Here is a 27,059-nt window from a genome sequence, read left to right on the forward strand (position 1 = left end):
CTAGTTACGATGCATACTGTCTAATAATTGCTTATTTTCATACACTTCTATTACAATTTTGACTTCTGTGCTGCTGGAAAATGAAACTAAAGACCTCAAGGAGGCTCTTTGTGGAGAAATCTTAAAATCGACAAATAATGTCCAACTGTCTAATATTGTCCATATCTCCACATTAAAGCTCGCGACATGCAGACCATTTTGTCGGAGCGGGTCACATATAGTCAATATAAGCCCTTGATTTTTTGTTTTAATAGAAGTGATTGGTAGAGGGTGGTGTCAAAGAATGGTGTCAGCAATTTCTCATGAAACTTTCACCAATTCCAAAATGCCCAGAACTCATCTTAAAACTTGATGGGATGAGTGATTAAACATAACAATAGATTAATATTGTCTTCAATGCCACGGCCTATTGCCAGAAATGTACTATAAAGACGGTAATAACATATTTCCACTCTAAAAGCGTAAAACTTTATATTGCATGAGCTGTCAGTCCCCAACCTGAAAATATCTTAACATTGACTGTCGTGGGCTCCCAAGTCCCTACAGGGTGAAGTATATAATTTATACCATCGGGTATTAATAAAAGCACATTGTCTGTTATTGGATGCTGGTTCTCTTCCACTTTGTTCAAACTTCAAAAACTTACTTTTGTGTTGTATAGATAAATTCAGTTATATAACGTTTATTCACTTGATGAATATTTATGATGTAGTCACTCCCAGTGCGAGTGTGTTGACAAACTATACCTGTTTGACAGTACTGTTTGTTAATTTAGAATTTGCCTCTCCAAAGACCTGAAGTGGGGTAATATGTCTTTGATGAACCATTTGATTATAATATTAATCAATTCTCTTCTATCTTTTGTGTCTGATGCTAAAACACAATGTGTTCTCTGTCGTCGCAATGACCCATTTTCCTAATACCTTTACAATATTGTCTTTTTCTGAATTTTGCCTTCTTTAATCCGTCTCAATCACAGGTAACTGTGCGTCATACTTTTTTGTGTACCAAAGTGCCCGGCGAGACCATCGAGCAAGCTTGCTCTCTCAGCAAAATGGTGGTGTCCATCATTATGGGGCCACATAGGGGCCACAGGGGAGTGAACTGGTCAATGAAGCCTTCAGTTCCTTAATAAAGAGTTTAGATAGCTTTGCTCGGCTCTGGCAGGTCGACATTTCATTAAGATCTTAGTGGCTCTTTGGTGGCACATTGTAGGAAAAACCTGGGATTAGTATTGTTAATGAAACTGGAGCGGTGGTTTTGCATTCATTAAAGGTTCAGGATCAGACATAGCTATTGTGCTTCTTAATGGTATTAAACAAAGAATGCAGTCACTAGGTTTATGTATGTTTGGGTTACGTTACCAGCACATTGCCAGGTGTAACTTTTAACTTATGATGATACACTGTTCTCTAAATTGATTGCAACCTTGGACCAACATTTGTAAAATGCACCAGTCAACTTTTGCGGTCAAGCCATTATTGTACAAATTAAATGGACACTGCGACTGCTACAGTATGACAGAGCTATGAGAAGTGAAAAGATGGACCTACAAAGTCAAGTATAATATAAGTTAAACAATTCAGCAGGTTAAGAGTGTTTCATGAACACTAAGAAACTATTACATTGCTCAGTATGTGTATGCATTCTGTGGAGTGTTCTTCAGCAACCGTACTATATCTTTATCACAAATTGCTACAAGGTGAATGCAGTGAAATTGCTCAAATGGAGTTATTCTCATGAAAGGGTAAGTCTGTTGTTATTTTCAGTAATGCAACATGTTGGGCCTCATTCGCTTATGTGCAGAAATGTTCTGCTCTGTGTAAATCGATCAAATCGAGGCGGGTATTATTATAAAATAATTAAAAAATAACTTGGCAAGGCACTTTTAAAATGTGTTGAACGCATATAGATCATTGTACATAATGTGCAACCGAAAATGACGTGTTTTTTTTTCCGGGCCATTGTTAAAATACATACACAACAATAAAAGTGCACCGTTAATGAGTACCACTGTAGGAGCCCCATGTTTGATTTATTTTTACCTCCAACCACTAGGGGGCATTGTGCTTTTGTTTGCTTACCTGAGGTATGAGCAGGTGGCCAAGTAGTCCTTAATTGGGGTTCCACTAGTGGAAAGGTGTTACTGATTGGGCAAGCAAAACAATTTTTTGTTGTCTTGTATTTTTGGCGTTTATGTTGTTACGTTGATAGTTGTGACTTTGTGAATTAAGAATTAAATTTCAATCAAAAGAGAATTCCGTTGTTGTTGTTGTTATTGTTTTTTTTTTTTATCATGCCCTTTTTTTTTTTTACAAGAAGTCAAAATTAAGCAAACAGTCAAGTAGCTAGTGTAGTGGAAAAGTGGTGGTAGACAATCCTCTACAACCACATTTAAATATATTGTGGTCATATTTGTTAGAATTTTCATTGGCTAATCATTACTTGTGACTAGACTTGAGTGTGATTTCAACCAAGAATCGGTAGCCATGTGCATGACACAAGAAAGGGAGGACAACAAGATTACAAGCCATATAGCATTCATAGAATACACTTTTTTACTGTAGGTCATAACACATCCTTATTAATTAGTTTTTTACACACAGTGAGTCAGACGTCCCATATTTTTTCTTTTCTGTATGACAACTCATGGGAAGAGTCCAGCAGCTGTCGGGTGTCAGTAGTGTGGTTTATCCAATAAAACAGTGTGTATAATAGCAGCCAGCCATGCATGTGTGCATTCGTCACCTTCATGATTTTCTGAGACTTTCAACATCCACTAAAGAATTGCAGCAATGCTACGAGGATGCAGGTACATTGAGACTTATACATTATGAGCAAATGAATTGAAAGGTATTTTGTTCTACATTTCCAGTTGTATAGCCGTGATGATACCCTACTGCTCTCTTTACTGTTGGCAATTCAGCCACATTTATGTAAAGTAGGGCCGTCGTTGCTTCTTGGAGCTGTATTTGCTGTTTTGCATTCCCAGAAGTGATCATGTGCCTGCAGTAGAGTGTATGAGATATGAACTCATACACTCACACTCGCACCACAAACAATACCAGTGAAGAGGTTCCTGTGAATTGCGTCTCATTGTTTCTGCATAATTGACTATAAAGTGAATATGCAAATTAGATTTCTTTATACATACACACTCATACTTTATCTCTGAATTATAAATGAATTAAAACACAGGTGACCGCAGGTACATAGTTATTGAAATATTGGAAAATTGAAAACAAAGAAATTAAGTTGTCCTTACTTTGCAACTGTTATGTTGCTCACTCTTCTCAGAAAGCTACCTGCAAGAAGTTAAAAACGTGTCTGCAGGAATTCAGTGATTGCTTGTCCTACAAGTCACAGTATTGGTTTCATGAAATAAAATGCTGGCTCATACAAACCTTGCCCAACACACTCATAATATTAGCAGAAACAAATCAAAGTAAAACATTTTGCAGAGTTTAATTTACTTTTTACCTTTAACCCCCCCCTCCCCCGCCTCTTTGCTTTTGTATTCTCAGTCTACTTCCAACTCATGCACTGATTTGCTAACAGCCAGAGTGAACAATCGACGTCCGACGCCATTTTGCATACAGCCGAATGACGACTCATTCTTTCAAAGCATATCTAAGAAGCACAATGACACAACAATCTGTTTATTGCTCACAATTCTAAATGTTGCTTTTGATTATTTTCCTGCTTGCTCTATGATCGTGGGCAAGGTTGGTATTTGTGTGCATTTTATTTCACAAAACCCTGACTGTGGTTTGTATGATGAACAAGAACTTCTCAGCCATCTTGATTGTGTGAAAGTATTAATCTTGATTTGCATATTATTATTATTATTATTATTATTATTGTTATTATTATCATCTTCTTTGTCTTATTTTTTGCATTATTATTATTATTATTTTAAATATTATTTATATTATTATCTTCTTGTTCTTCAAGGGCCAGATCAAGAGGGAAAGCCGTGTTTTAAACTTTGTTTTGAGCCAGGCCAAGATGGGTGTGTGGTTGTCCCGAAAAAGGAAAGTTGACGATGGGGCAGAAGTTGATCCCACGGTTCTGTGTAAAAAGTTGATAAAGTCCAGACTTTTTATTGATTTTAGTTTTTACAAGAGAGCAGGAGATCTGGAGAGTTTTTGTGACATGTGGACTGTTAACGGGGCACTGTGCGATGTGAATGAAGAGGTGTTGTGTTTTAGCGATGTTCTGCTGTGAAAGCATTTTATTTTTTTGTCTATTTATGAAATTGCTCTTGCCGACCTGTGTGTTTAGGAAAAGAATGTAAATAAGAGCGGCAAATAAATGTATTTTTTCAAAAATCAAAAAAAAAATCTTCTTCTTCTTATTATTATTATTACTACTACTACTTCTACTACTACCTATCATTACTCATCAGCCCTACATGGCCAGCCCGGTCCCTATCCCTATAGTAGGTGTTCATTCACCGTTTATCCATTTAATTGCCGTGTAACATACCACCCCAAATAGCATTATTTAAAGCTATGCAATCTGGTGACCCAATAAAAACTACATATTTTATGGTTTCAGTTTCCCTGGAAGTTTTGTTTTTCCTCCCTTTAGATTATGTTAGATTCATGTTATTAATAATGTTAATGTTATGTTAGATTAGGTTTTTATTACTGCTTTCCGAAGCATTTGTACTTGTCCAACCTTACGTCCCAGTTGTTATTTGTATGCTATTATGAGAATGACAAAGTATCCTTTTCCTGATCTTCTTATTCTGCTTCCCAAAGGAAGGAGGGAGGACAATGGGGGCCAGTGGTGCCTCCCCCCAAATGCTGCTATGGCTCAGACTATTCAGCCTCATCTCTCTGGTGACCCCCCTGAACCCAGATGATCCCAACGTTTGCAGCCACTGGGAAAGGTTAGATTCCAGAACTCAATCTCCAAAATACTCTACAAAATGAAATAATGCCACTTAAAATAATGCAGTGAACTAATGGATTCGTGTTACAAATCAAGGCTGACAGTTTTGTCAGTAATCAGGCAAAAAAGGTTACTCCTGAGGATAGACTGAGACTGTAAATTCACAATGATGCGAGTGTGACTGCTTGAGTGGTCTCACCACTCAGTACTAGAGCGTAAAATTACTGTGCAAGTTCTGACGAGGGCAACACCGAGTGCAGATTCTGTGATCGATAACCTCTCTGCGAATTTGCAAATATCGCACCTCATGATAATTTTCACCCCTGACTAAATGTTAGATCCATTCATGTTTGGACAAGGGAAATGGCTCATAACAAATTCTACCAACCCAAATCTCATGGTCTCAGGAATCATTACAATCCCAACACCATGTGCTTTTTTGAACTGTCATTCCTAAATAATACAGTAGATTTTGCTGTATATCATTTTGAGGTTTTTATTTCCCCTGTCTGTACTGTTTATGACAGTAATTGTTGTATTTGAAATTATATATATATATATATATATATATATATATATATATATATATATATATATAATACATTGTCATCAAAATGCCTTCTGATGATTGAGTCTCTTACGTGTGAGCTGAGGCCTTAGAGGATTTGTTGTTTTCAAGCTTTCAGTTGACATTTTATACTTTTTTTGAAAGCTCTAGTGCTGATTCAGAATATTGAATTTGTTCAATAAGTGCACAATCAAAAAAACATTTGTTTTATTTGCATGAATATTAATTCCATTCAACATTCTTATAATTGAAAGGATGCATCGCGGCCCAAGTTTTTTTTTTTAACGAATGCCACACATTATCATGGTTTTAAAAGAAAAATCACGACTTGATTAATTGATGAATCCTTTTAGTTTGGAATAATATTTTGTTGTCCTTTACAATACCTTTGCCGTGGTTCATTTCTAGTAAAACATCAAACAAACATCTCGGTGGAGAATTCTGTGAATTACAAATTACAATTTTTAATGATCATGAGCTGATGGTCATTTTTATTTTAGATGAGAATGTTGTGCTGTCTCTTACGCTGTCAATGCATCCTGATGTTCTGCATGTCCTGTTCCTGCAGTTACGCAGTGACCGTCCAAGAGTCTTATGCTCATCCGTTCGACCAGGTCTACTATACTCGCTGTACTGACATTCTCAACTGGTTCAAATGCACAAGACACAGGTACAGTATAAACATTTTCTGGAAGTCTTTACTTCAGACTAATGCAATGATTATGTTTACTGTTAGTTTCTTTTACATTTACTGTATATATAATTCAGGAATAAGTCCTGGAAATGTTACTGATATGTATCACATGTTCATAATATAAAAGAAGAAAATCTCGACTTCTTTTTATTGTAAAAATGTATGGCATGAATAAATCTGACATCTCATTTTTTTGTCAGCATTAGTGTGGCTTATCAAGTTAAGACACATAATCACATGTTCGCAGATCCCTCCTGCTGTATACAGTACAGTAGAGTAGTGCTGTTACTGAATGTGACAGGCAGACATTCACTGGTGCTACCCTAACACTTGGCAGTTCATCTCTGTCTGCTGTGGTCATTTTCATGAAGGACTGTCAGCATATTGGCTTTAATGATCACATTAAGCTTTATAGCCACCAGTTAAGCTCCTTCAGCTAAGAGCTGAGTCATTGAACTTAAGAGGGAAAAAAGTCAGAAAACATTGTCCTTGAGTGAGGAGGAGAAACTCACTTGAACATTTAGGTTACTTCCATCTTTTCCCAAAATGTATCATATTTTTATGAGATTTTAAAGGGACCCCCGTCTGAATACTATCATAACATTTGATTTGCTACCTTAAATGTTTATTCAATTACAAGGGGTGTGAGGCGATTACAATTTTGAATTGTAATTTATCGCATAACTTAAAGTTAACTCATGATTAATCACAAATGTTATATCTGTTCTAAATGTACAATATAATGTACAATGAAATAATTTCCCCCCAAGTTTTCATATTCATAATAAAAGTGGGAAAAAAATGTTAAACTAATAGAAATATTGCTGCATCTTTTAGTCATTGATAAGATTAATTTCATAATACATGAAATTGAGTTGAAATTAAAAAGATATACTGTTAAAAAACAAGTGTGATATTGATTTGTGTTGAGGTAATTTTTCTGCTACTAGATGGCATTAATTGCATTTGTAAGACATTGGTGACAGCTTGGTGCATTTTTCTTTTCATATTAAGAGCCATCCAACCTTTAACATAAAGCAACTTGTGAAATACTGCACATTTTTTAAATTGTAAAATGCAACTTGACCCCAGTCTCCACAAATATATGCATTATTATAAAATGCAATACTGCTAAATTTTGACGTGGACGTGTCTGCTGTGTTGCGACTGGAATTCCCCCAGTACAGGCTTTCCAAGTAAGGAAGGGGGTCATTTTTCGCGCGTGAAAAAAATTGTGGCATTAAAAGAACTTTAAATAACTTGAAATTAACACATTTATTTTGACACCCCTATTTTATTCCAATTTTGATGAATTGGAGTATAACTTGAATACTCTACTTTCTCCATTTTAATATCTTGTTACTACCAAACAGTTAGAGGATGAATTTGTTTGCAATACAGATTGTTGGGTTGGCAGGAAGGTGGAGGGCTAAATCCCTCACAGTACACATGCACAGTATGAGTGATTAGACTACATATAACAGTGACAAGCTAGAGAAGTGGGTAAGCCTTTACTTCTTGATGCCTCAAGATATGTGTGGCGTGGCGACTCATACTTTTTCATCTTACATACATGCTGTTGATGTTCCCTCTCTTGCAATGATTACTTCAGAATCTAGCAGTTCTGGAATTTTCACAATTACATTAAAAAAAGAGAGAGAAATTAAACAAATGAACCAATAATTTTTTGGGGAGATAATAATTGGTTGTATGTGAGTTTGACTTTTCTGTCTGGTCAAAATGCTTGTTGGTAATGCAGCCTGAGCATATTTGTTGTGGAACAAAATATTAAAATTCTGGGTTGAAATCAGTTCTGTATATCACAAATATTTTTTTACAAACACACATTTATCAATATGTCATTGTTGTTTACCAACTGCCACATGTAGCAACACAATATCAGACAGTATGTGTATGTGCGTTCATATCTCATACAGGATCAGCTACAAGACAGCCTACAGAAGAGGTGTGAGAACAATGTACAGACGCCGCTCTCAGTGCTGTCCTGGTTTTAATGAAAGTGGAGACCTGTGTGTTCGTAAGTTGTGGTGATTTTGCTATCATTTGTATTTGCATGATATGTATCCAATGGGAATGCATGTTTAGTTTGACAACTCATAAGAAATCAGAACGCCGCTACATCACACTACTTGTATAATAGTGACTATTTGCAAAGTGTTATATTTTAATAAATACAATTTCACTTTTAGACATTGAAATTAATTGTGTAAGGCTCGATTATATCAGATTTTTTATTCAGGACAAAGACTATTCATAATTTGACTGCTCAATAACAGCAAGCAACTAGCAATGAACAAGCTAGCCTAGGGTGTCCAGATTTTCTAAATTAAACACCGGAATGTTTCAACTTCACTGAAAAGCAAATATACAATAAATTCTCAACAAATGTAATTGCTAGTCAGTCTTCGTCTTGTGGAAACACGCCACCTAGCGAGTAAATGCAGATGAGAATGAGAACGCAAACAAAATGTGAAAGTAAAAAGGAAGGAATTTAACAGTTAAATTCCCTTTTAATGGGTTAATCGTATGAATCGCTGTAACATCTGTGTGATTGACATACACATGACAAAAAAACGGGAAGCCAAGACGGGACCTGTGTATCATCGGGACAAAACAACGGGATTGGTGAAATCCGCCGGCACTCTGGACCCAAGGTTCATAAACCAGGACTGTAAATCCATCTGGTTACCCTAAGATAGTAACTAATTAGAAAACTACTACTACAAAAAAGTCTGAAATGTTCATGATGCAGCGCAACATGATGACGCGCTTCATAAGTTTTGTCTGATTTGTTGTTCCTAAGATTTTTGTAGCTGTGCTGAACATCTGCCATGTTGCTGTCTTTATATCAACCTCTTCCAATGTGATCATCATGTCTCTCTTTACAACCATTCTGCCAGTGAGTCGATGCCTCGCTCATTGCTATGCAGTATGATGTCATTCACGTAAAGGAGGTTAATGATGATTGATCCAATTTGGAACTGGTATACGTAGTCACTTTTGATTTTCTACTGTAGTTCAGGAGGTTCAGGCCTTTGCAGAACTAGGGACACTTGTCACTATGGCACAGTGAAAATAATTTATGCCCCTGTCTTTGGATTGCCCTTGACAGTGTCCTGGTCCTCGCATCACATTATCCATGTGTGTGGCTTTATTTTTTTTCTTAAAGGGGAAGTCAACCCAAAATACATTTATTGACAAAGATATTTTTTATGCATCCCCAAGTAGTCTAAATATTGTATTCTACTTAGTATTACATTAGTGCAATATGAGTTAAGAAGCAAGATCCAGCTGTTTTTGTCCATCTCAGGGGGCGGCCATTTTGCCACTTGCTGTCGACTGAAGATGACATCACAGTAGCGCAGAGCTCAGGCAACGACCAATCACAGCTCACCTGTTTTCTGAAAGCTGAGCTGTGATTGGTTGTTACCTGAGACCTGAGCAACTGTGATGTAATTTTCACTTGACAGCAAGTGGCAAAATGGCCGCCTTCTGATATTGATAAAAGCTGCTGGATTTTGCTTCTGATATTCCACACATGTAATATTAATTAGAATATCATGTTTAGTCTAGTGAGGTCACATATAACATATTATTGTCAATAAATATTTAAGGTTGACTTCCCCTTCAAGTCAATCCAGGCTGTGTTGGTCGATCTGATCTGATCTGATCAGGATTGGACTGCCCTGTCAACCAGTAATGGGTGCTGGGCTCCTCAAGTTCCTCATGTGTAGAGCCATGTGCCTAGGCCTATTGATCTTACCCACAGGAGTTTTCACATCGTGCAAAGGCATGTTATTTCCTGGTAGTTAGATGAAATTACTGCGCTCCCTTCTGGGGGATCCTTCATTTTTAGGACCCTGTCTCACCTTGCCTTAATCCTTCTGGGTTGGTCCCATCCTGGTTAATTTGTGCTGTCAGACATCCATGGACTGCACTAGTCAGTTGATGCGGCTCATATCTCGGCCTGATCCCGTCCACTTGCTTTTCATTCTTGATACTCCTAGCATGTTTGCTCCATAAGTATTTTTCAGCCCTGGGCGGGTTAGTTCTTGACATATATTTCTGCCATCGAAAATATAATTTGAGTGTTCTATTTTCGTTTTACCTTACTTTACGGGTGGGAATGAGCTCATACTCAAAACAAATAAAATTTGCTCACAATCCAAGCAAAGCTTGCTTAATGCCATCTGCAAGATAATCCCCTCAAAATAAACAAGCAAGCATACAACTAGGTTTTCTTAATGACAAGGGTAAAAAATAAACCTTTAATTTGAACAAACATTTGAATCTTGGGGTTTCGACCATTATCTGTGTCCACATATCACAACTCACACTTGTAAATTTTGCCGTTAAGCTCCTTGTTAGAGAACAACAAATTGTGCTAAAAATGTACTATATCATTGAATGGCTGGTAGTGCATTCAAAAGTTTGGTGAAGGTTCAGTTGGCCTAATGATGTATGGTTCAATGTTTTACTTGCTATCAGTGGTTGATATCAAGTGTTGCCACAGTTACCTTGAAAAAGGTAACCTTAGTTACTTGACTGATTACTTGGCTTTAAAAATAACTCCATTACTATCCTGATTCCTTGATTTTAAAAGTTACTTTATTAGTTATTAGTTATTAGTTATATTAGTATTCAACGGTGGCTGACAACCCATCTTAACATAAAATGGACAACCGGTTTTGTTAATATTTAATTGGTAGTGCATTTTTGACAGTGATGTTAAATTTTTTATTTGAAAAAAGTTTTAATTAAAAATAACATAAAGAAACCTTATTTGACTAAACATAAGTAATTGTTTTTTATCTTTAAAAATGCGGATGGTAAAGGGTTAATGTTTAAAAAAAATAAGATGCAAGATGTGGTACATGGACTTTCTGTCATTAGTTATTATATACAGTAAAAGGCAATGTTTACATTTTTCGGATTGATACTGAATAATCCTTACTTAGCTTATATTTGTATGATAACAATGTTGCATGCCTATACAGTATACTATTTAAAATGTATTTTTTTATGGGACTGACAGACTCTGAAACAAATTCTTCTAAATAAAGTTGACCATATCCAAATTTGACCAACAAATGAATGTGTCCCAATTTTAAGTTTATTCCACCACAGGGAATAAATGCTCTGCACAAATATCACCTCAGTAAATATTAATTCAGCCATGTTGATTATTCAGGCTTGTTAAAATTGCCTAAAGGTACATAAAACATATCCCTTATCTTTTCACATGCACCCAGCAGCTATCTGCTTTATTACTGCTTTCTGCTTTTAGAGCTGACAGTGTGGTATCCCATTCCTGTTATTTCAATCAATTTCTACTTGACCACTCACATCTTTGTAGTCAACCGAAAACAAATATCATGCTGGAAATGATGGAAATGTATGAACATTTAAAAATAAAATGCTCAACCCCCCCATCATTATTTTGTGATGATGATAATCATTCCATACTCCCCTTATCATCAGATGGGACAATTAGAGCATTGATGTTTTTGCGGTCTTTTATGCATATCTAATCAAACATATTTATTCTGTCCAATTTAACATAATTTAGAGAGACAATTAATGCTTTTATTTAGCCTGTAACCATTTGAGCCAGAGATCGTTTTTGAAGAAGATGACTGGATAAACTTTTTGCCATACATTAATAGTTATTAACTAACATCAACTCTTTAGAAGCTTTCCCCAAAAAGGGTTTTAATGACAACAAAAGATGGCTGAGTTAGTTGAAATATCCATTCCGTTTTTACCTTTTAATTACCGTTAGTACCACAACTGCTATGAAATGATTTATTTTTATTTTCACTGTATTTAGAGGCACGGCAAATGGATGAATGATATGATATGGATTGTTTTTCAAGAAAAAGAAAGAAATATTGTAACTTAACTGTTGTTTTAAGATAAAACTTTTCTATTTTGTCTAATAACATATATTTATCTCTTACTGATATATTTCCCTCAAAATAAGTCAATTATCCACCCTAGATGGTAAATTCTATAGCAGAGTGCTGCTTTTTCATAAGTGAATGGGCTATCCTGGGGGCAGCCACTGCTAAGGAGAAGCACATTGTGTGTCTTTATTCAGCATCAGCTTGTAAACAACCTAATTCAATTCTCCTGTAGGACCTGGACAAATAACTTGCAAGTCTATTGTGCAGCGTTGCCTCCGTCATCCACCCGCTAACACACAAGCGTACATTGATTGCATGTTGTCGCCTTGTTACGTACAAAGCATGCCTTCCAGCTTTGCTAACATAAACAAATTAGGACAGGGTTTTTCTTATTTTCAACATGAGCAAATTGAAAGGTTCCCCTCTTTCATAGAGAAATAATGTTGCTTGAGGCACAAATCAAAATTGAGGGGCTTTCATAGCAGTTTTGCAGAATTGTTTTTGATTTACTTTGTGTCAAACATTTTATAGTGGGCTTGATGCCATTTCTTATTAGGAGTTCATATACTATGTAAATACTACACTAAATCTATTTTAATGTACATTGTACACCAGTTGGAAATCTGAAGGAAATCTTGAATACATTTATTATTATTTCTCTTAGTATGGAAATTAAATTTGACTTAAATCAACTTTGATATTTTCCGTCAGTATCTGTCACCTATAAAATTTCTATCCCAATTAACAATCACCAAAAATACTGCACAATATCTGCTATTGCATCCACGGAATTATAAGTCTATCACAAAAGGTAAGGAAATATGTGTTTGGTAGACTATTTAATTGTTGTTACAATGCTTGCTGGCAATACATTTTATTATATTGGAGAGCCTCTGTATTACCCTTTTTATGGTGCCACATTAATAAGGAACACACATTTGTGGGATAAGAAACAGTGTGTGGGTTACAGTTTTACAAAATCTTCACTGCCAATTACAAACAACTTCAGCCTTCCTGAAATACTCATCCCCTGAAGGCTCTGACATTTGGTCTCCAGATTGTACTTGTACTCTACCAAGCAAGTGTTATCTCATTTGTGTCATCATCAATCTCTCTGCCAAGTCGAGTTATTTTTACATCCCCCTCACCACAAAATAGTCTCAAAACGCTTTAAAGGTTCAAAGTTCACAAGGGTTAGGTTAGGGAGTTGGGTTAAATCAATGGGTATCACTGATGTTGACCACCCACCCGGGCAAGGAAAAACATATTTTAGTTTTTTTTTTTTATGGAAGAAACCTTGAGAAGTGATCACAGATGAAGGGATCCCCAATCCCTGGATGACTAGGTGGACAACCTTTATTGGAAGATATGACGACAAAGCTATAAGACAGTGAAGTGATTCTCTTTATCCATCCATCCATCCATCCATTTTCCTAACCACTTGTCCTCACAAGGGTCGCGGGGGTTGCTGGAGCCTATCCCAGCTGGCTTCAGGCAGTAGGCAGGGCACACCCTGAATAGGTTGCCAGCCAATTGCAGGCCACACAGAGACAAACAACCATATTCACAATCACACCTATGGACAATTTGGAGTGTCCAATCAACCTGCCACGCATGTCTTTGGGAGAAAACCGGAGTACCTGGAGAAAACCCACGCAAGCACGGGGAGAACATGCAAACTCCACCCAGGAAGGCCGAAGCCTGGACTCGATCTCACGTCCTCTGCACTGGGAGGCGGACGTGCTAACCAGTCAGCTACCGTGCCGCCGTGATTCTCTTTAGGACCTGTCTAACTGCAGGCTTTTACCAGACATGGCAGGGAAGACCAGAATGCACCTCATTACACTGAGTCGAGGCAGGATGTAACAAATGCATGAACTGTGGTCTCTGTATCACTCATGCAGAGAATAGGATACATCTTAGTGATATTGTGAAGAGATGAAAATACACACTTCTAGTAATTGCTATGCAGTTGAAAGGAGAGCGTTGAGTAAAATATGGCCCAGAAGAGTGGCAGGTAGGATCAAAAGGTTTAGTTTTTAATTAAACAAAATGAGGAGGTGACCATTGTACTGGCAATCCAAAACAAAAAACACCAAACAAGAGACAAATGATGACTTTTAGACCAGGTTGTCACGATGGGTGTTAGTGGTTGCAAGATGGACCCAAATGCGGGGAGGAACAGCAGGGAGACAGGAAAGAAGGGCAATGTGAGGATCTTTATTGAAACGTGCAGGGACAGTGACTGGACGTGACATGAGAAGACTGGTTGCCAAAATTGGCCAAGGCAAGAGTAGACTGGTTGCCAAGACTTGGACTGGACGAGAGGAGGCTGGTTGCCATGATGTGGACTGTGACGTGGACTGTGACGTGGACGACTGGGTTAGCTGTGGCGATGATGATGATTTGGTAGTGATGGCAAAATCTAAACTGCGTTTTGGTACGTACCAGAACCCAGGCGGAAATGGTGATTCTTTTTTTTCTTTTTTTTCTGGGGAGCTCAGTATTGTTCATTCGGTAATTTTACCGATTTGACATGTCATCATCATTGCTCTCCTTTTTATTTATTTTTTGTATTTTTATTTTTATTTTGTATGTGGGTGAATATGTGTATGTGCGTGCGTGCATTCATTAGTTCACCTAAAACCTATAAAAAAAATAAAAATCCCATACCGTTTCCCTAAACCGAACACTTCCAGCCAGAGTCGTGAGGCAGTCAGGAAACCCGAAAAAAGACCAAAGAAAAGAAAGGAAAGTGAAATCCAGCACCGACCAGACACCACCCACCAGGCCACCAACCAGAGTCCTTCACCAACCCCAGAGACATCCAAACTCCAACAAATCAGGGAGACCTCAAGAGACCAAAGGAGAGACTGAGGAAAGGAAGGAAGGACAGACGAAGCGGAGTGAGATCCACAGACACCAGCCTCCACCGATTCAATGACCTGAGGAAGATTGTGTCTGAGTTTCGATAGATGCTGGTGTGATGGATCTGGCGTGCATGAAAATCTCCACCAAAGAGGGGAGCCGTCGACCCCCGCCAGGACAGAGCAAGCGCAACACCTCAGGGCCCCCCAGGCCGCGGCAGCGCCAAAAGACGACCCCCGGGCCCCGCAGGGGCCACTGGCCGGAGAGCAAACCCAGGAGCAGGAGCTCCCCCCACCCCAACGCGGCCCGCGCCCCCAACCCAACGCAACAGGACGGGGCACTGCAGGCCCGCCAGGAACCCCACCGGCCCACAGCCCCCGCTCCCCCCACGCCCCCACCCCTGCCCCCCATCCACCCCCACCATCCAGCCCAACCCAGCCCCAGCCGCCCCCAAACCCCCAGACACCCTCCCACCCCCAGCACCCCCCCACCCAGCCACACCCCCCCAAACAAGCCGCCACTCCCCCCAACCCCACCCCCACCAACCGGCAGCCCCCCAGATCCCGGGGATCCCCCGCACCCAGGCACCGGCGCCGAAGAGGGGCCGGGTAGCGGAGCGGAGAGGGTATCCGCACCCACCCCATCCCCCACCGCGTGGAGGGACGGAACACCGGGGGCAGAAGGGGAGATGGGGGCACCGGAGGACAGGCGGCACCCCCAAACCCCAGGCCCAGCGGGAAAAGGCCCCGGTCATCACTCCAGCGTTCTTAGTGAGAGTTAACCCTGTTACTGAGTTCGCCAGCTCGCCGACTGGCGAACTCTACCCCTAAACCTTGAATGTGACCCCACTCAGTGTATACCCCCAACCGGTTGTCGAAACATGACAGGTTGGACAGTTAAGAGAGAGAGAATGATCTATACAACTGAAACTTTGTCAAACAAGGGTGCTGAGATTCTGCCAGGATGTCCTTGGGATCTGGCTGGGATCACTCAGTCCCCGTCCAGACGGAAGCAAAGTCGGCTTCGTTCCTCTAAGCAAGCCCAGGAGGCTGCGCAAAATGACTACGACACGGCTATCCGCCATTGTTGTTGACAGACTTACGGTTTGCGCGCAGTCACGAGAATGGAGCATACGTCATCAAACTGTGACAATGCCTCGTCATCGAGCTGCGACCATTACGTCATTTCTGGAGGAGTATCCTGCATATGGTGTCCAGACGGAAGCGTACGGAGCGGAGCGCGTTTTGAACTCTTTCCACTCTGAAGCCCAGTTTCAAAAGTGATCGGTTTCAAGCTCCAAAACCGCGCCATCGTGTGGACAAACAGCCTAAATGGTAAGAAACTTGTGAGGATACATTGAAACTGGCTTTCGTGTGGACGGGGCCTAAGACTCAGTGATCTTTCAGCACTGTTGAACGACGCAAGAGGAAAGCAAAGGAAAGCACTCACTCACTACATTTAATAATGACATGAAAAAGGCTGGACCAAAACCAGCAAACTAAATACACCCAGACTAAAACAGTCAGTGACGGAGAGACGAGGAGCGGGGAAGACACAAAGGTACCATGATAACAAGATATGAGTGAACAGACGAGTGTGAGTAAAACAACGAGATTACATGAAAGTATCTGTAACCAAAATGTAGTGAAAACAAAACAGTCCAAAACAAAAAGGATAACCATCGCAGTAATACAAACAAATAATAGCTAAAGGACACATAAGGTTCTGAGCCACCACCGATCGGAGGCCAGAACCTGCTAAAGTGAGGTGTGAACATGCTTGGTGTCACCATACTGTTTGACGATGAAATTTGCAGAATCACTTGCACGGATCATATTTTATGCACCAACATATTTTTATCAGTCTTCATTTCTGCATATTTTTTTTCATGCTATCTTTATTTGTTATTGAGTAGCCACTTGCTCAGACAGAGGGAAAAGAATGATAAGTAGCACATCATATCTCTGTGATAGAGGAGTAAAAGTCTCCAAGCTGTCAGCCTGTCGTCTGCCTACACACGTCCTACCTGATGAATGATGCAGTATTCATAGTCAGATGCACAAGTGATCCTCACAAAGTGAGCTGCAAGGGATGATAAAGAAGTTCAGTCTGTCGAATTTGAACAAGTTGGGCATTTGATAATGAAGATGATCCCTCTGATCTTTTCATTCCATTAAGTGTGTGTGGGTTTAGCTACACACACACACACACACACACACACACACACACACACACACACACACACACACACTATACAATCTGTTATTTTTTTTACCATGCGTAAAAAGCAAACTGGATTTATACCAAAGTATCAAATAATTTCAGAACTCTAGGTATTTGAAAAATGTATCTCTCTCTTTTTTAATTTTTATAAAAAACTAAACACCCTCTGTGCTTGTGGTTGTAGTTATTTACAGACTTTGACTCCCCCGATGCCTTGGCTGCACCTAGAAATTCTGTCCATAATGGTTTTTAACCGAATCAGTTAAAAAGGGCAGACTTGGCGAAGTCCAACTCCTTTATTGGAAATGAATTCGACTTAATGCCGGCAATGGGACCAAACTTTGACACTGGCTGTGCAGAGACCACACAACCCATATCAGGGGGTTCGGTACCCCATACTCCTGGAGCATCCACTACAGAAGTCCTGAGGTACATCAAGTGTAATTTAAAATATATATATTTTTGCTGTAAAAATAAGTTTGTTTCACAACCTTTTAGTAAGTCTAAATCTAATCTTAGTCTAAATCTAATCATTTAAATGTATCTGTGATGTTATATAACGTAGCATAAAAGTGGGGGGAGGGACGTTATTCTCCACAAAGTATAATATGCTTTTCCACTATTTGAACACCTGATACTGTCACTAGTTTTCACCCCAAAATACAAATCAATGTTCACAATAAAACATTGCATCTTGCACCTTTCTTCCACATTGTCAATGTAAAATTTATGCAATACATTATTAAACTTTATTAGTTACAGTAACTTTTGAATACAATCATCTTTTGAATAGAATCATCAGCAAGTAAGCCATTTTCACACTAAGAATGCACTACATCAGTTTGCTCCCTCTTAGCGTCCTATTCACCACGAATATTGCTCAAATCATATACCGGCACAATTGAATGTAGTTTGCACCTGATTTACCACACATGGCTATGCTCGATTTGCGCCAAGAACACCATAGCAGAATAATAGCAGTTGAGAGAAAGATGGAAATGATCAGAAACTGAACTTGGACTGAGAAGGTGCAAAAGCGAGACTGTCAGAAAACAGTTTCTGGACATGTGTTTTCCTCATTGAACGCCATGAAGCGGTAATGAGCGGAGATGAATACGACAATGTCATTCATTCATTTAATGTCCATAAAATACAGATTATTGGTGTGATCATTTTTACACTTTCAAAGGCTGATGTGGGCATATCTAGAGATGTGCATTTTTGCATTTTCAGATAGCGTAACAGGGTGTTAATGCATCATGTGCAAATGATGATGCCTGGGCAGATCAGCGAATGCGGCATTTGGGGGTGGGTTGCCCTCATCTTAGGTGAACATCGAAGCAGGTTTTCATTCAAGATATCCCCCGCCAGAGAGGTGACATTCCATGTCCCAAGAGTTTGAGATCGGTCCGCCAAGGTCCCCGCCCTTGGCCACCGCCCAGCTCTCTGTGCACCCGATCCCTTTGGCCCCTCCCACAGGTGGTGAGCCCATGGGAAGGGGGACCCATGTTGCCTCTTCAGACTGGGCCCAGTCGAGCCCCATGGGTGCAGGCCCGGCCACAAGGGACTTGCAAATGAGCCCCACTTCCAGGCCTGGCCGTAGAATGGGGCACCGGTGACCCACGTATGGGAAACGTCTGTACTTTTCTTTTTTTTTCATCATAAGGGGTCATGTGAGCCGTTATCCCCTTTGGCTGCCACCCAGCTCGCTACGCACAAGACCTCTTTGGCCCCTCCTACAGGTGGTGAGCCCATAGGAAGGGGGACCCATATTGCCTTTTCGAGCTATGCCCGGCTAGGCCCCATGGGTGAAGGCCCGGCCACCAGACGCTCGCCTTCGAGCCCCACCTCCATTCCTAGCTCCAGAGGGGGGCCCCGGTGACCCGTGTCCGTGCAAGGGAAACCACGTTCAAATATTTGTACTCGTCATAAAAGATCAGTTAGCCATGTTTTGTCTGGTCGCTCACCTAGACTCTGCCAGGGGCAAAAACCCCAGACAACATAGCTTCTAGTATCATTGGGACACACAAACCCCTCAATCACAGTAAGGTGACGGGCGTAAGGTGAGCATAATAAATTTTGCAGCTACAACATAAAACTTGAAACTGCCAAAAGTGTCTGTAATCTTTTTTTTTTTTTAATACTGTAAAATTTACACTAGCGGCATATTTGCCTATAGCTTCAACTCTTGCGCCTCTTCAAAGATGCGACTTATTAGCAGCTTGTTCAGAACACCACAACATATTTTACTCTTTGCGTCTCACCAAACTCACCAAAACCATGTTTACTGTTCAAACATTTTTCAATAAACTCCATGTTGAAGTGTTATCTGTACACATTTTTAAACAAAATCTGCATCCATTACAACATTTGGTTTAGATCTGCCCTGCTCAATTGCACAACCCCATGCCGAAAAGGCGTCTTATTTTTGTTGCACACATTTTGTTCTTGTACTATCAGTATTTCCACCTCTGTGTAAGTTTGTCCTTTTCCCATTTATTTTCTACAGTGATTTTGGCTGTATTTACATCTTATGTATTGTTATGTATTCTGCACTCCCTGATTTATATATTTTTTAAATGTTTTTTATTTTATTTTTATGTCATATATCATATACAGGTGCTCGTAAAAAAAATTGGGGGAATATTTTCAAAAAGTTGATTAATTTCAGTAATTCCATTCAAAAAGTCAAACTTTCATAGATTATAGATTCAGGGCCCACAATTTGAGTGATTTCAAGTATTTATTTGTTTATTTTTACATTATTTGAGCTTCCAGCTCATAAAGCCCATGAAAACAGGATGTCAAAAAGTTTTGAATGATGTGAAGAAATCACCATGCATGCTTCCCAGTCTATCGCATGGAAAAAAAAAGATGGATGGATGGATGGTATTTTCAAAACGATATGCCAATCTTCAATCGTTGGTGTCATGATTTGGGTCAGCTGGTGGGCTCCACCCACCATACACACCTGCTGCCCATCTTGCCATCAGACCTCTATAAAAGCCTGATGGACACAGCAAGGAGTGTCGGGTGATTACCCCGAGACGCCGCTCTCTTGACCCGACTGTACTCGTCTTACAAGTTTTCTCCTGCTTCCCATGACTTACCTTTTTGCCGCCACTGTGCGTGCTTTTGAGTTTGTTTGCTATCCGCCTGTGCGTGTGAGTTTTTGTTTGTTTTCGTCCGCCTGTGTGCGTGATTTTGAGTTTGTTTGCTATCCGCCTGTGTGCGTGAGTTTGTGTTTATTTTTGTCCGCCTGTGTGCGTGATTTTGTGTTTGCGTTTATCGCCACAGTAAATCAAAGTTATCCGCATCCCTGCCGTGGCTCGCCTTCCTCACTGCATCTGGGTCCGCCCTTCTCAAGCCGTGACAGAATCACCCGACCAACTATGGACCCCGCAGATCCCAACAGCCCGCGCCAGGTCCTGGCCAGCCATGGACACTTGCTCGGCCGGCACGAGCAATACTTCCAGGATCTAAAGGAGGTGATGTCGGCACTAACTGCACAGATTGGATCGCTCACCTTAAAGATGGAGCGGAGACCGGAATCCACGGCCGCGGAAGACTCACGACCTGCCAGAGCGTCTCCTGTTTTCCCCACTTCCCGATCAGCAGGCAATCTTGTCTTCCGGGAACCCAATATTCCGCATCCCCCCCGCTACGCTGGCGAGATTGGTGGGTGTGACCAGTTCCTTCATCAGTGTAGCCTGGTCCTCGACCAACAGCCGTACACCTTCCCGGACGACGGCTCCAGAGTTGCTTTTATTATGAGCTTGCTTTCCGGCCAGGCAGCATTATGGGCGATGGCGGCCAGCAAAACCAACCCGGAGCTCCGAGCCTCAGTTCCTGCCTTCCTGACTGAATTCCGTAATGTCTTCGACCACCCAGTAAGAGGGAAAGAAGCAGGCAGCCGCTTACTGGACCTCCAGCAAGCCGGCTCCTCCGTGGCGGAATTCTCCATCTCTTTCCGGATTTTGGCCGCCGAGAGTGGTTACTGCGACGCGGCGCTGTGCGGAATTTTCCGGCAGGGACTAAACCCGCGGATTAAGGATGAGCTGGCGGCACGGGACGAGACGTCCACGCTGGAGGAGCTCATCGGCTTGGCCATCCGGTTGGATAACCGGTTGCGGGAGCGACGGCGGGAACGGGAGGAGGAGGAGCGACGACCGGAGGCAACGGAGACGTCTGCTCAGCCGGTGTCGGCCACGTCCGCGGGGCGCTTCGTCGACGCCCCGCCTCCCAACGCTTCATGGCGACGCGCGCCTGCCAGAGATGGCGCGGAGCCTTTGCAGCTGGGAGGAGAGCGGCTCTCGGCAACGGAGCACACGGACCGGTGGAGACACCTAGCGGCCAAGTGTGGGAGGCGGCCTGAGAGACACAGGCACGTCGCACCTGTTCCAGCCCCAACCATCCCATTCCAACGTAACCCAAGGAGACTACTAGTCTCAGGAGAGATGACATGGGGGGGGGTAAACGCTAGGATGACGGCTCTGGTGGATTCAGGGTCGGATGAATGCATTATTGACCCGAGGATGGTGGACATCCTGAAATGCCCGGTGGTTGAACTCAAGAGAGCCAAGGAGATGCGCGACCTCGACGGGCGCACCCTGGGTGTGATTTCACACCGAACGGAGAGCCTACAGATGCGTCTATCGGGGAACCACGTGGAAACCGTTCAGTTCCTCATTATGCCGTCCCGGTCGGCCCCAGTGGTCCTGGGCCTGACTTGGCTGGCCAGGCATAACCCGGACATTAACTGGGGCATTCCCAGGGTGGAGAGATGGAGTGTTTTCTGTCACTCGCATTGCCTGCAGTCAGCAGTGGATGGTCACCGTGGCCCAGCCAAAGCCACGTTAGAGGAGATTAACCTGGATGAGGTACCGGCAGAATACCACGACTTGCGGGAGGTGTTTAGCAAGGACCGGGCCATGTCTCTCCCTCCACATCGACCTTATGACTGCGCAATAGAACTGGTTCCTGGGGCACCGCTGCCTGGTACACGCCTATATCACATCGCCAAGCCGGAACGTCAAGCCCTCACGGAGTACCTCACCACGTCCCTGGCGGCCGGACTGATTCGGCCTTCCAAGTCACCGCTAGGGGCGGGGTTCTTCTTCGTGGAAAAGAAAGACAAGACCCTACGCCCGTGCATCGATTTCCGTGGTCTGAACGACATAACTATCAAGAACAAATATCCGTTGCCGCTAATGGACTCAGCGTTTGCTCCCTTACATTCAGCCACGGTATTCACCAAACTGGACCTTCGCAGTGCCTACCATCTAGTGAGGATAAGGGAGGGCGATGAGTGGAAGACAGCATTTAAAACACCTATTGGGCATTTTGAGTACTTGGTGATGCCGTTTGGCCTCTCAAACGCTCCCGCCGTGTTCCAGGGATTCATTAATGACGTCCTGCGCGACATGCTCAATCATTTTTGTTTTGTTTACCTGGACGACATTTTGATTTTTTCAAGAAATCAAACCGAACATCGACAACATGTTCGGCTGGTCCTGGAACGACTGCTGGAAAACCGGCTGTATGTAAAAGCCGAAAAATGTGAGTTTCACGCCAGTTCAGTCCAATTCCTCGGCTACATTGTGGAGAAGGGTCGATTGAGAGCCGACCCAGCGAAGATCCAGGCCGTGGTCGAGTGGCCCACTCCCACATCCAGGAAACACCTACAGAGGTTCCTTGGATTCGCAAACTTCTACCGTCGATTCATTCGCAACTACAGCTTAAAAGCGGAACCACTAACAAGACTGACATCCACCAAAATTCCGTTTGTTTGGACCCAACAGGCAGAGGCCGCATTCGTCAATTTAAAAGTATTATTTTCGCGTTCCCCGGTGTTGACACACCCCGATGAGACTCTTCCCTTTATCGTCGAGGTCGACGCTTCAGAGACAGGAGTGGGGGCAGTGTTATCCCAACGGTCACCGGAGGACCAGAGGCTACACCCATGCGCCTTCTTCTCGCGCCGGCTCAACCAGGCTGAGCGCAACTACGACGTGGGCAACCGGGAGCTGCTGGCCGTTATCCTTGCGTTGCAGGAGTGGCGGCACTGGCTGGAGGGCGCGGCGGAACCTTTCCAGATTTTTTCTGACCACAAAAACTTGGCGTACCTCCGGTCCGCCCGAAGGCTGAATCCCCGCCAGGCACGCTGGGCCCTGTTCCTAACCAGATTTAATTACACCATCACCTACCGACCAGGAGCCCGGAACACCAAGCCGGACGCCTTGTCCCGAATACACAGTCCAGCCGCCGAGGGGTCTCCACCCGAAACCATTGTCCCGGAGGACAGAGTATTGGGAGCCCTCCGGTGGGAAGTGGAGCGGAAGGTGGCGGATGCAGCGGACGACACGCAGACCCCGGTCGCGTGCCCTGAAGACAAGTTGTTCGTGCCCACACACCTTCGGCAGGAAGTGCTGCAGTGGGGGCATGCGTCGAAGGTAGCATGTCACCCTGGGGTGAGTCGCACGCTGTCCTTGGTAGCACAGAGATTTTGGTGGCCTGGGCTGCGCAAGGACGTCCAGGACTATGTCACGTCCTGCACGGTGTGTGCCCGTAATAAGTCCTCCCGCCTGAAGCCATCCGGCCAGCTCCGACCCCTGCCCATTCCCCACCGTCCTTGGTCGCATGTGGCCCTGGATTTCATTACCGGACTACCTACTTCCAACGGGCGGTCGGTAATCCTGACGGTGGTGGACCGGTTTTCAAAGATGGCCCACTTTATCGCCCTGCCCAAATTGCCCACCTCGCTACAAACGGCGGATATCCTGATAAAAGACGTTTTCAGGATCCACGGGATTCCAGTGGACCTCGTCTCCGACAGGGGGCCCCAGTTCGTGTCCCGGGTTTGGAAGGCCTTTTGCAAGTCCTTGGGGGCTACGGCTAGCCTGTCTTCGGGCTACCACCCCCAATCCAATGGGCAGACGGAGCGTGCCAACCAGGATTTGGAGGCAGCGCTTCGATGTGTGTGCCATCAGCACCCTTCCTCGTGGGCGTCCCACCTCCCTTGGGTCGAATACGCCCACAACACTCTCGAGTGCTCGGCCACAGGCCTGTCCCCGTTCAACGCGGCCTGTGGCTATCAACCCCCCTTGTTTCCTTCCCAGGAGGGCGGTGTTGCCATTCCCTCAGTCCAGACCCACCTCCGCCGGGCTTGCAGGGTTTGGCAAGACACTAGGAAGGCCCTGTGCCGCACCTCGGACCGCAACAAGCGGCTCGCGGACAGGCACCGGGTTCCGGCACCGCTCTACCGACCGGGTCAGAAGGTGTGGCTCTCAACTAGGGACCTACAGTTGGCGGGGAGTTCAAGGAAGCTGGGGCCGCGGTTCATCGGCCCGTTTGAGGTCAACGCTATGGTAGACCCGGTAGCGGTCCGGCTCAACCTGCCCCCTACTCTCAAGGTACACCCAGTGTTCCACACGTCCCTGCTTAAGCCTGTCTCTTCCAGCCCCTTGTGCCCGCCGACCGCGCCCCCGCCGCCTCCCCGGGTCGTGGGGGGGCAGCCGGTGTACACAGTAAGGGACATTCTGGACTCTCGAAAGCGGGGCAGAGGGTTTCAGTATCTGGTCGATTGGGAGGGGTACGGACCCGAGGACCGCCAGTGGGTCCCCCGCTCCTGGATATTGGACCAGTCCCTCGTTCGGGATTTCCATTTAGCACACCCATCGGCGCCGGGTGGTCCGCCTAGGGGCGTCGTTAAGGGGGGGGTACTGTCATGATTTGGGTCAGCTGGTGGGCTCCACCCACCATACACACCTGCTGCCCATCTTGCCATCAGACCTCTATAAAAGCCTGATGGACACAGCAAGGAGTGTCGGGTGATTACCCCGAGACGCCGCTCTCTTGACCCGACTGTACTCGTCTTACAAGTTTTCTCCTGCTGCCCATGACTTACCTTTTTGCCGCCACTGTGCGTGCTTTTGAGTTTGTTTGCTATCCGCCTGTGCGCGTGAGTTTTTGTTTGTTTTCGTCCGCCTGTGTGCGTGATTTTGAGTTTGTTTGCTATCCGCCTGTGTGCGTGAGTTTGTGTTTATTTTTGTCCGCCTGTGTGCGTGATTTTGTGTTTGCGTTTATCGCCACAGTAAATCAAAGTTATCCGCATCCCTGCCGTGGCTCGCCTTCCTCACTGCATCTGGGTCCGCCCTTCTCAAGCCGTGACAGTTGGTTGGATTCCCTTTGCCTTAATCACTGCCTCGATGCGCCGTGGCATTGGCTGGGGGTCCTGGAAGCCCAGGCTTTCTTGATGCTTGATGCCAGCTCTTTGTTTTTGGGACTGGTGGCCCTCATTTCCTCTTGATAGTACTGTATTACAAGAGGAAAACAAGGGCCACAATACCATCCATCCATCCATCTTTTTCCCCCATGCAAAACACTGGGAAGTATGCATGGTGATTTCTTGACATTATTCAAATTTTTTGACATGGGTTTTATGAGCTGGAAGCCCAAATGTAAAAATAAACAAATAAATACTTTAAATCACTTAAGTTGTGGACCCTGAATCTATGATCTATGAAAGTTTTACTTTTTGAATGGAATTCCGGAAATTATTAAACTTTTTGAGGATATTCTAATTTTTTGACGAACATCTGTAAACTCGAAATATAACTCTTAGTGAAGTAACGCAACTGTTTTTTGATTGTATATGTTATATATAAGCACCTGATTTCAATGGTGACATCTGTGGAAGAATTACTGACTTGATCTCCAAAAATATTTACACATAAACAATTTTTTGAGATGATGAAACAATCATTTAATTTTGATGCAGCAATCAACATGTTGTGATGTCAGTCACTGGTGTAGTTAAATCGGATCAGCAGGGTTTTAATTAGCTCTTAAGTGAGATGAGTATAATAATTGTGATTAACGTTGCTTTTGTTCTATTTTAATCTCAGCCTTGTGCACTGAGGAGTGTGCCCACGGTCGGTGTATCTCTCCTGACACCTGTCAATGTGAGCCCGGCTGGGGAGGTCTGGACTGCTCCAGCGGTGAGTCCGAATCTAGTTTAAAGATGTGACTGAATTGTGTGCTTTTCACTGCAACTGTGCGTGAAGTCTTGAAAACTATGAGCGCGGTGAAGTGTGTGTTTGATGTTATGTGCTTAAAAAACAACAAAAACATGAATGTGAGTGACTTGATAATTTTGTGCACACTGACTCAAGTCTCTACTTAACATTGTAAGCCTTCATAAAAAATGGCCAGTGAAATTTTACATCATTGAAAATATCTATTTGATTTGGTGCAAATGGGAGTAGCGTCTTTGTAGAGCCACACAATTAATTTGAAGAGCAGATTTTTTTTAGGCTTAGATTTTTTATTTGTCAGTTTTTTGAGAGAAGCTGAACACTAAAGTGCATTTTAGGAATGGTAATCATTCTGCTGTATTTCATTGGATTATCAGTCTAGTCTCATTATTTTCTCCTGAACTCTGCAAACTCTCTCTCAGCCTACTCCTATTGCAGTCTGTTTGTGTATGACCGTATTGACACATCATCAGTCACACAGCCACCACATTGTTTACCTTGCTTTATTGCTGCCTGGGGGTTAAGGGACTGAGGCGTGTCTAAAACAAAGACCAAGTAAATTTACCACCTCTAACAGGCTGAGCAAAGGAAAATGATGAAGTATCGACTGTCAGTTCGAACATAGGAGGGAATCAGGCTGAAAAGAAATTTGAGTATTTGAGAATTGGGTGAATGTCATGTCCATTCTTTTATACTGTATATTGTGGCAGTGTATTTCTGCCTGCCAAAAAAAATCATTTTTTTCCCACTGTTTATATATGACACAGGTCAAAATGATTCAGGGACATGGTTTAAATTTGTCATCAATGCGATTTGTCAATTGTTTGCAAAGGGTGACAAAAAGC

General features: G+C 42.9%; 1 protein-coding gene across 5 annotated transcripts in view; it reads left to right on the top strand.

Moving 5' to 3' along the window:
* LOC144049959 (multiple epidermal growth factor-like domains protein 11) overlaps positions 1-27,059 on the top strand; it is a 122,998-nt gene that overhangs the window by 21,892 nt on the left and 74,047 nt on the right. For 4 of the 5 annotated variants that reach the window (XM_077562720.1, XM_077562716.1, XM_077562718.1 and 1 more), the window contains exons 2-5: positions 4,767-4,897; positions 6,036-6,137; positions 8,099-8,199; positions 26,086-26,178. In XM_077562720.1, the coding sequence (XP_077418846.1) occupies positions 4,782-4,897; positions 6,036-6,137; positions 8,099-8,199; positions 26,086-26,178 (412 nt within the window). In that variant the 5' untranslated portion in view covers positions 4,767-4,781. The remainder of the gene's footprint in view (positions 1-4,766; positions 4,898-6,035; positions 6,138-8,098; positions 8,200-26,085; positions 26,179-27,059) is intronic. The other variant, XM_077562717.1, reaches the window with a different exon arrangement.

Source organism: Vanacampus margaritifer, chromosome 4 (genome assembly GCF_051991255.1).
Source record: "Vanacampus margaritifer isolate UIUO_Vmar chromosome 4, RoL_Vmar_1.0, whole genome shotgun sequence".
Lineage (NCBI taxonomy): Eukaryota > Metazoa > Chordata > Actinopteri > Syngnathiformes > Syngnathidae > Vanacampus > Vanacampus margaritifer.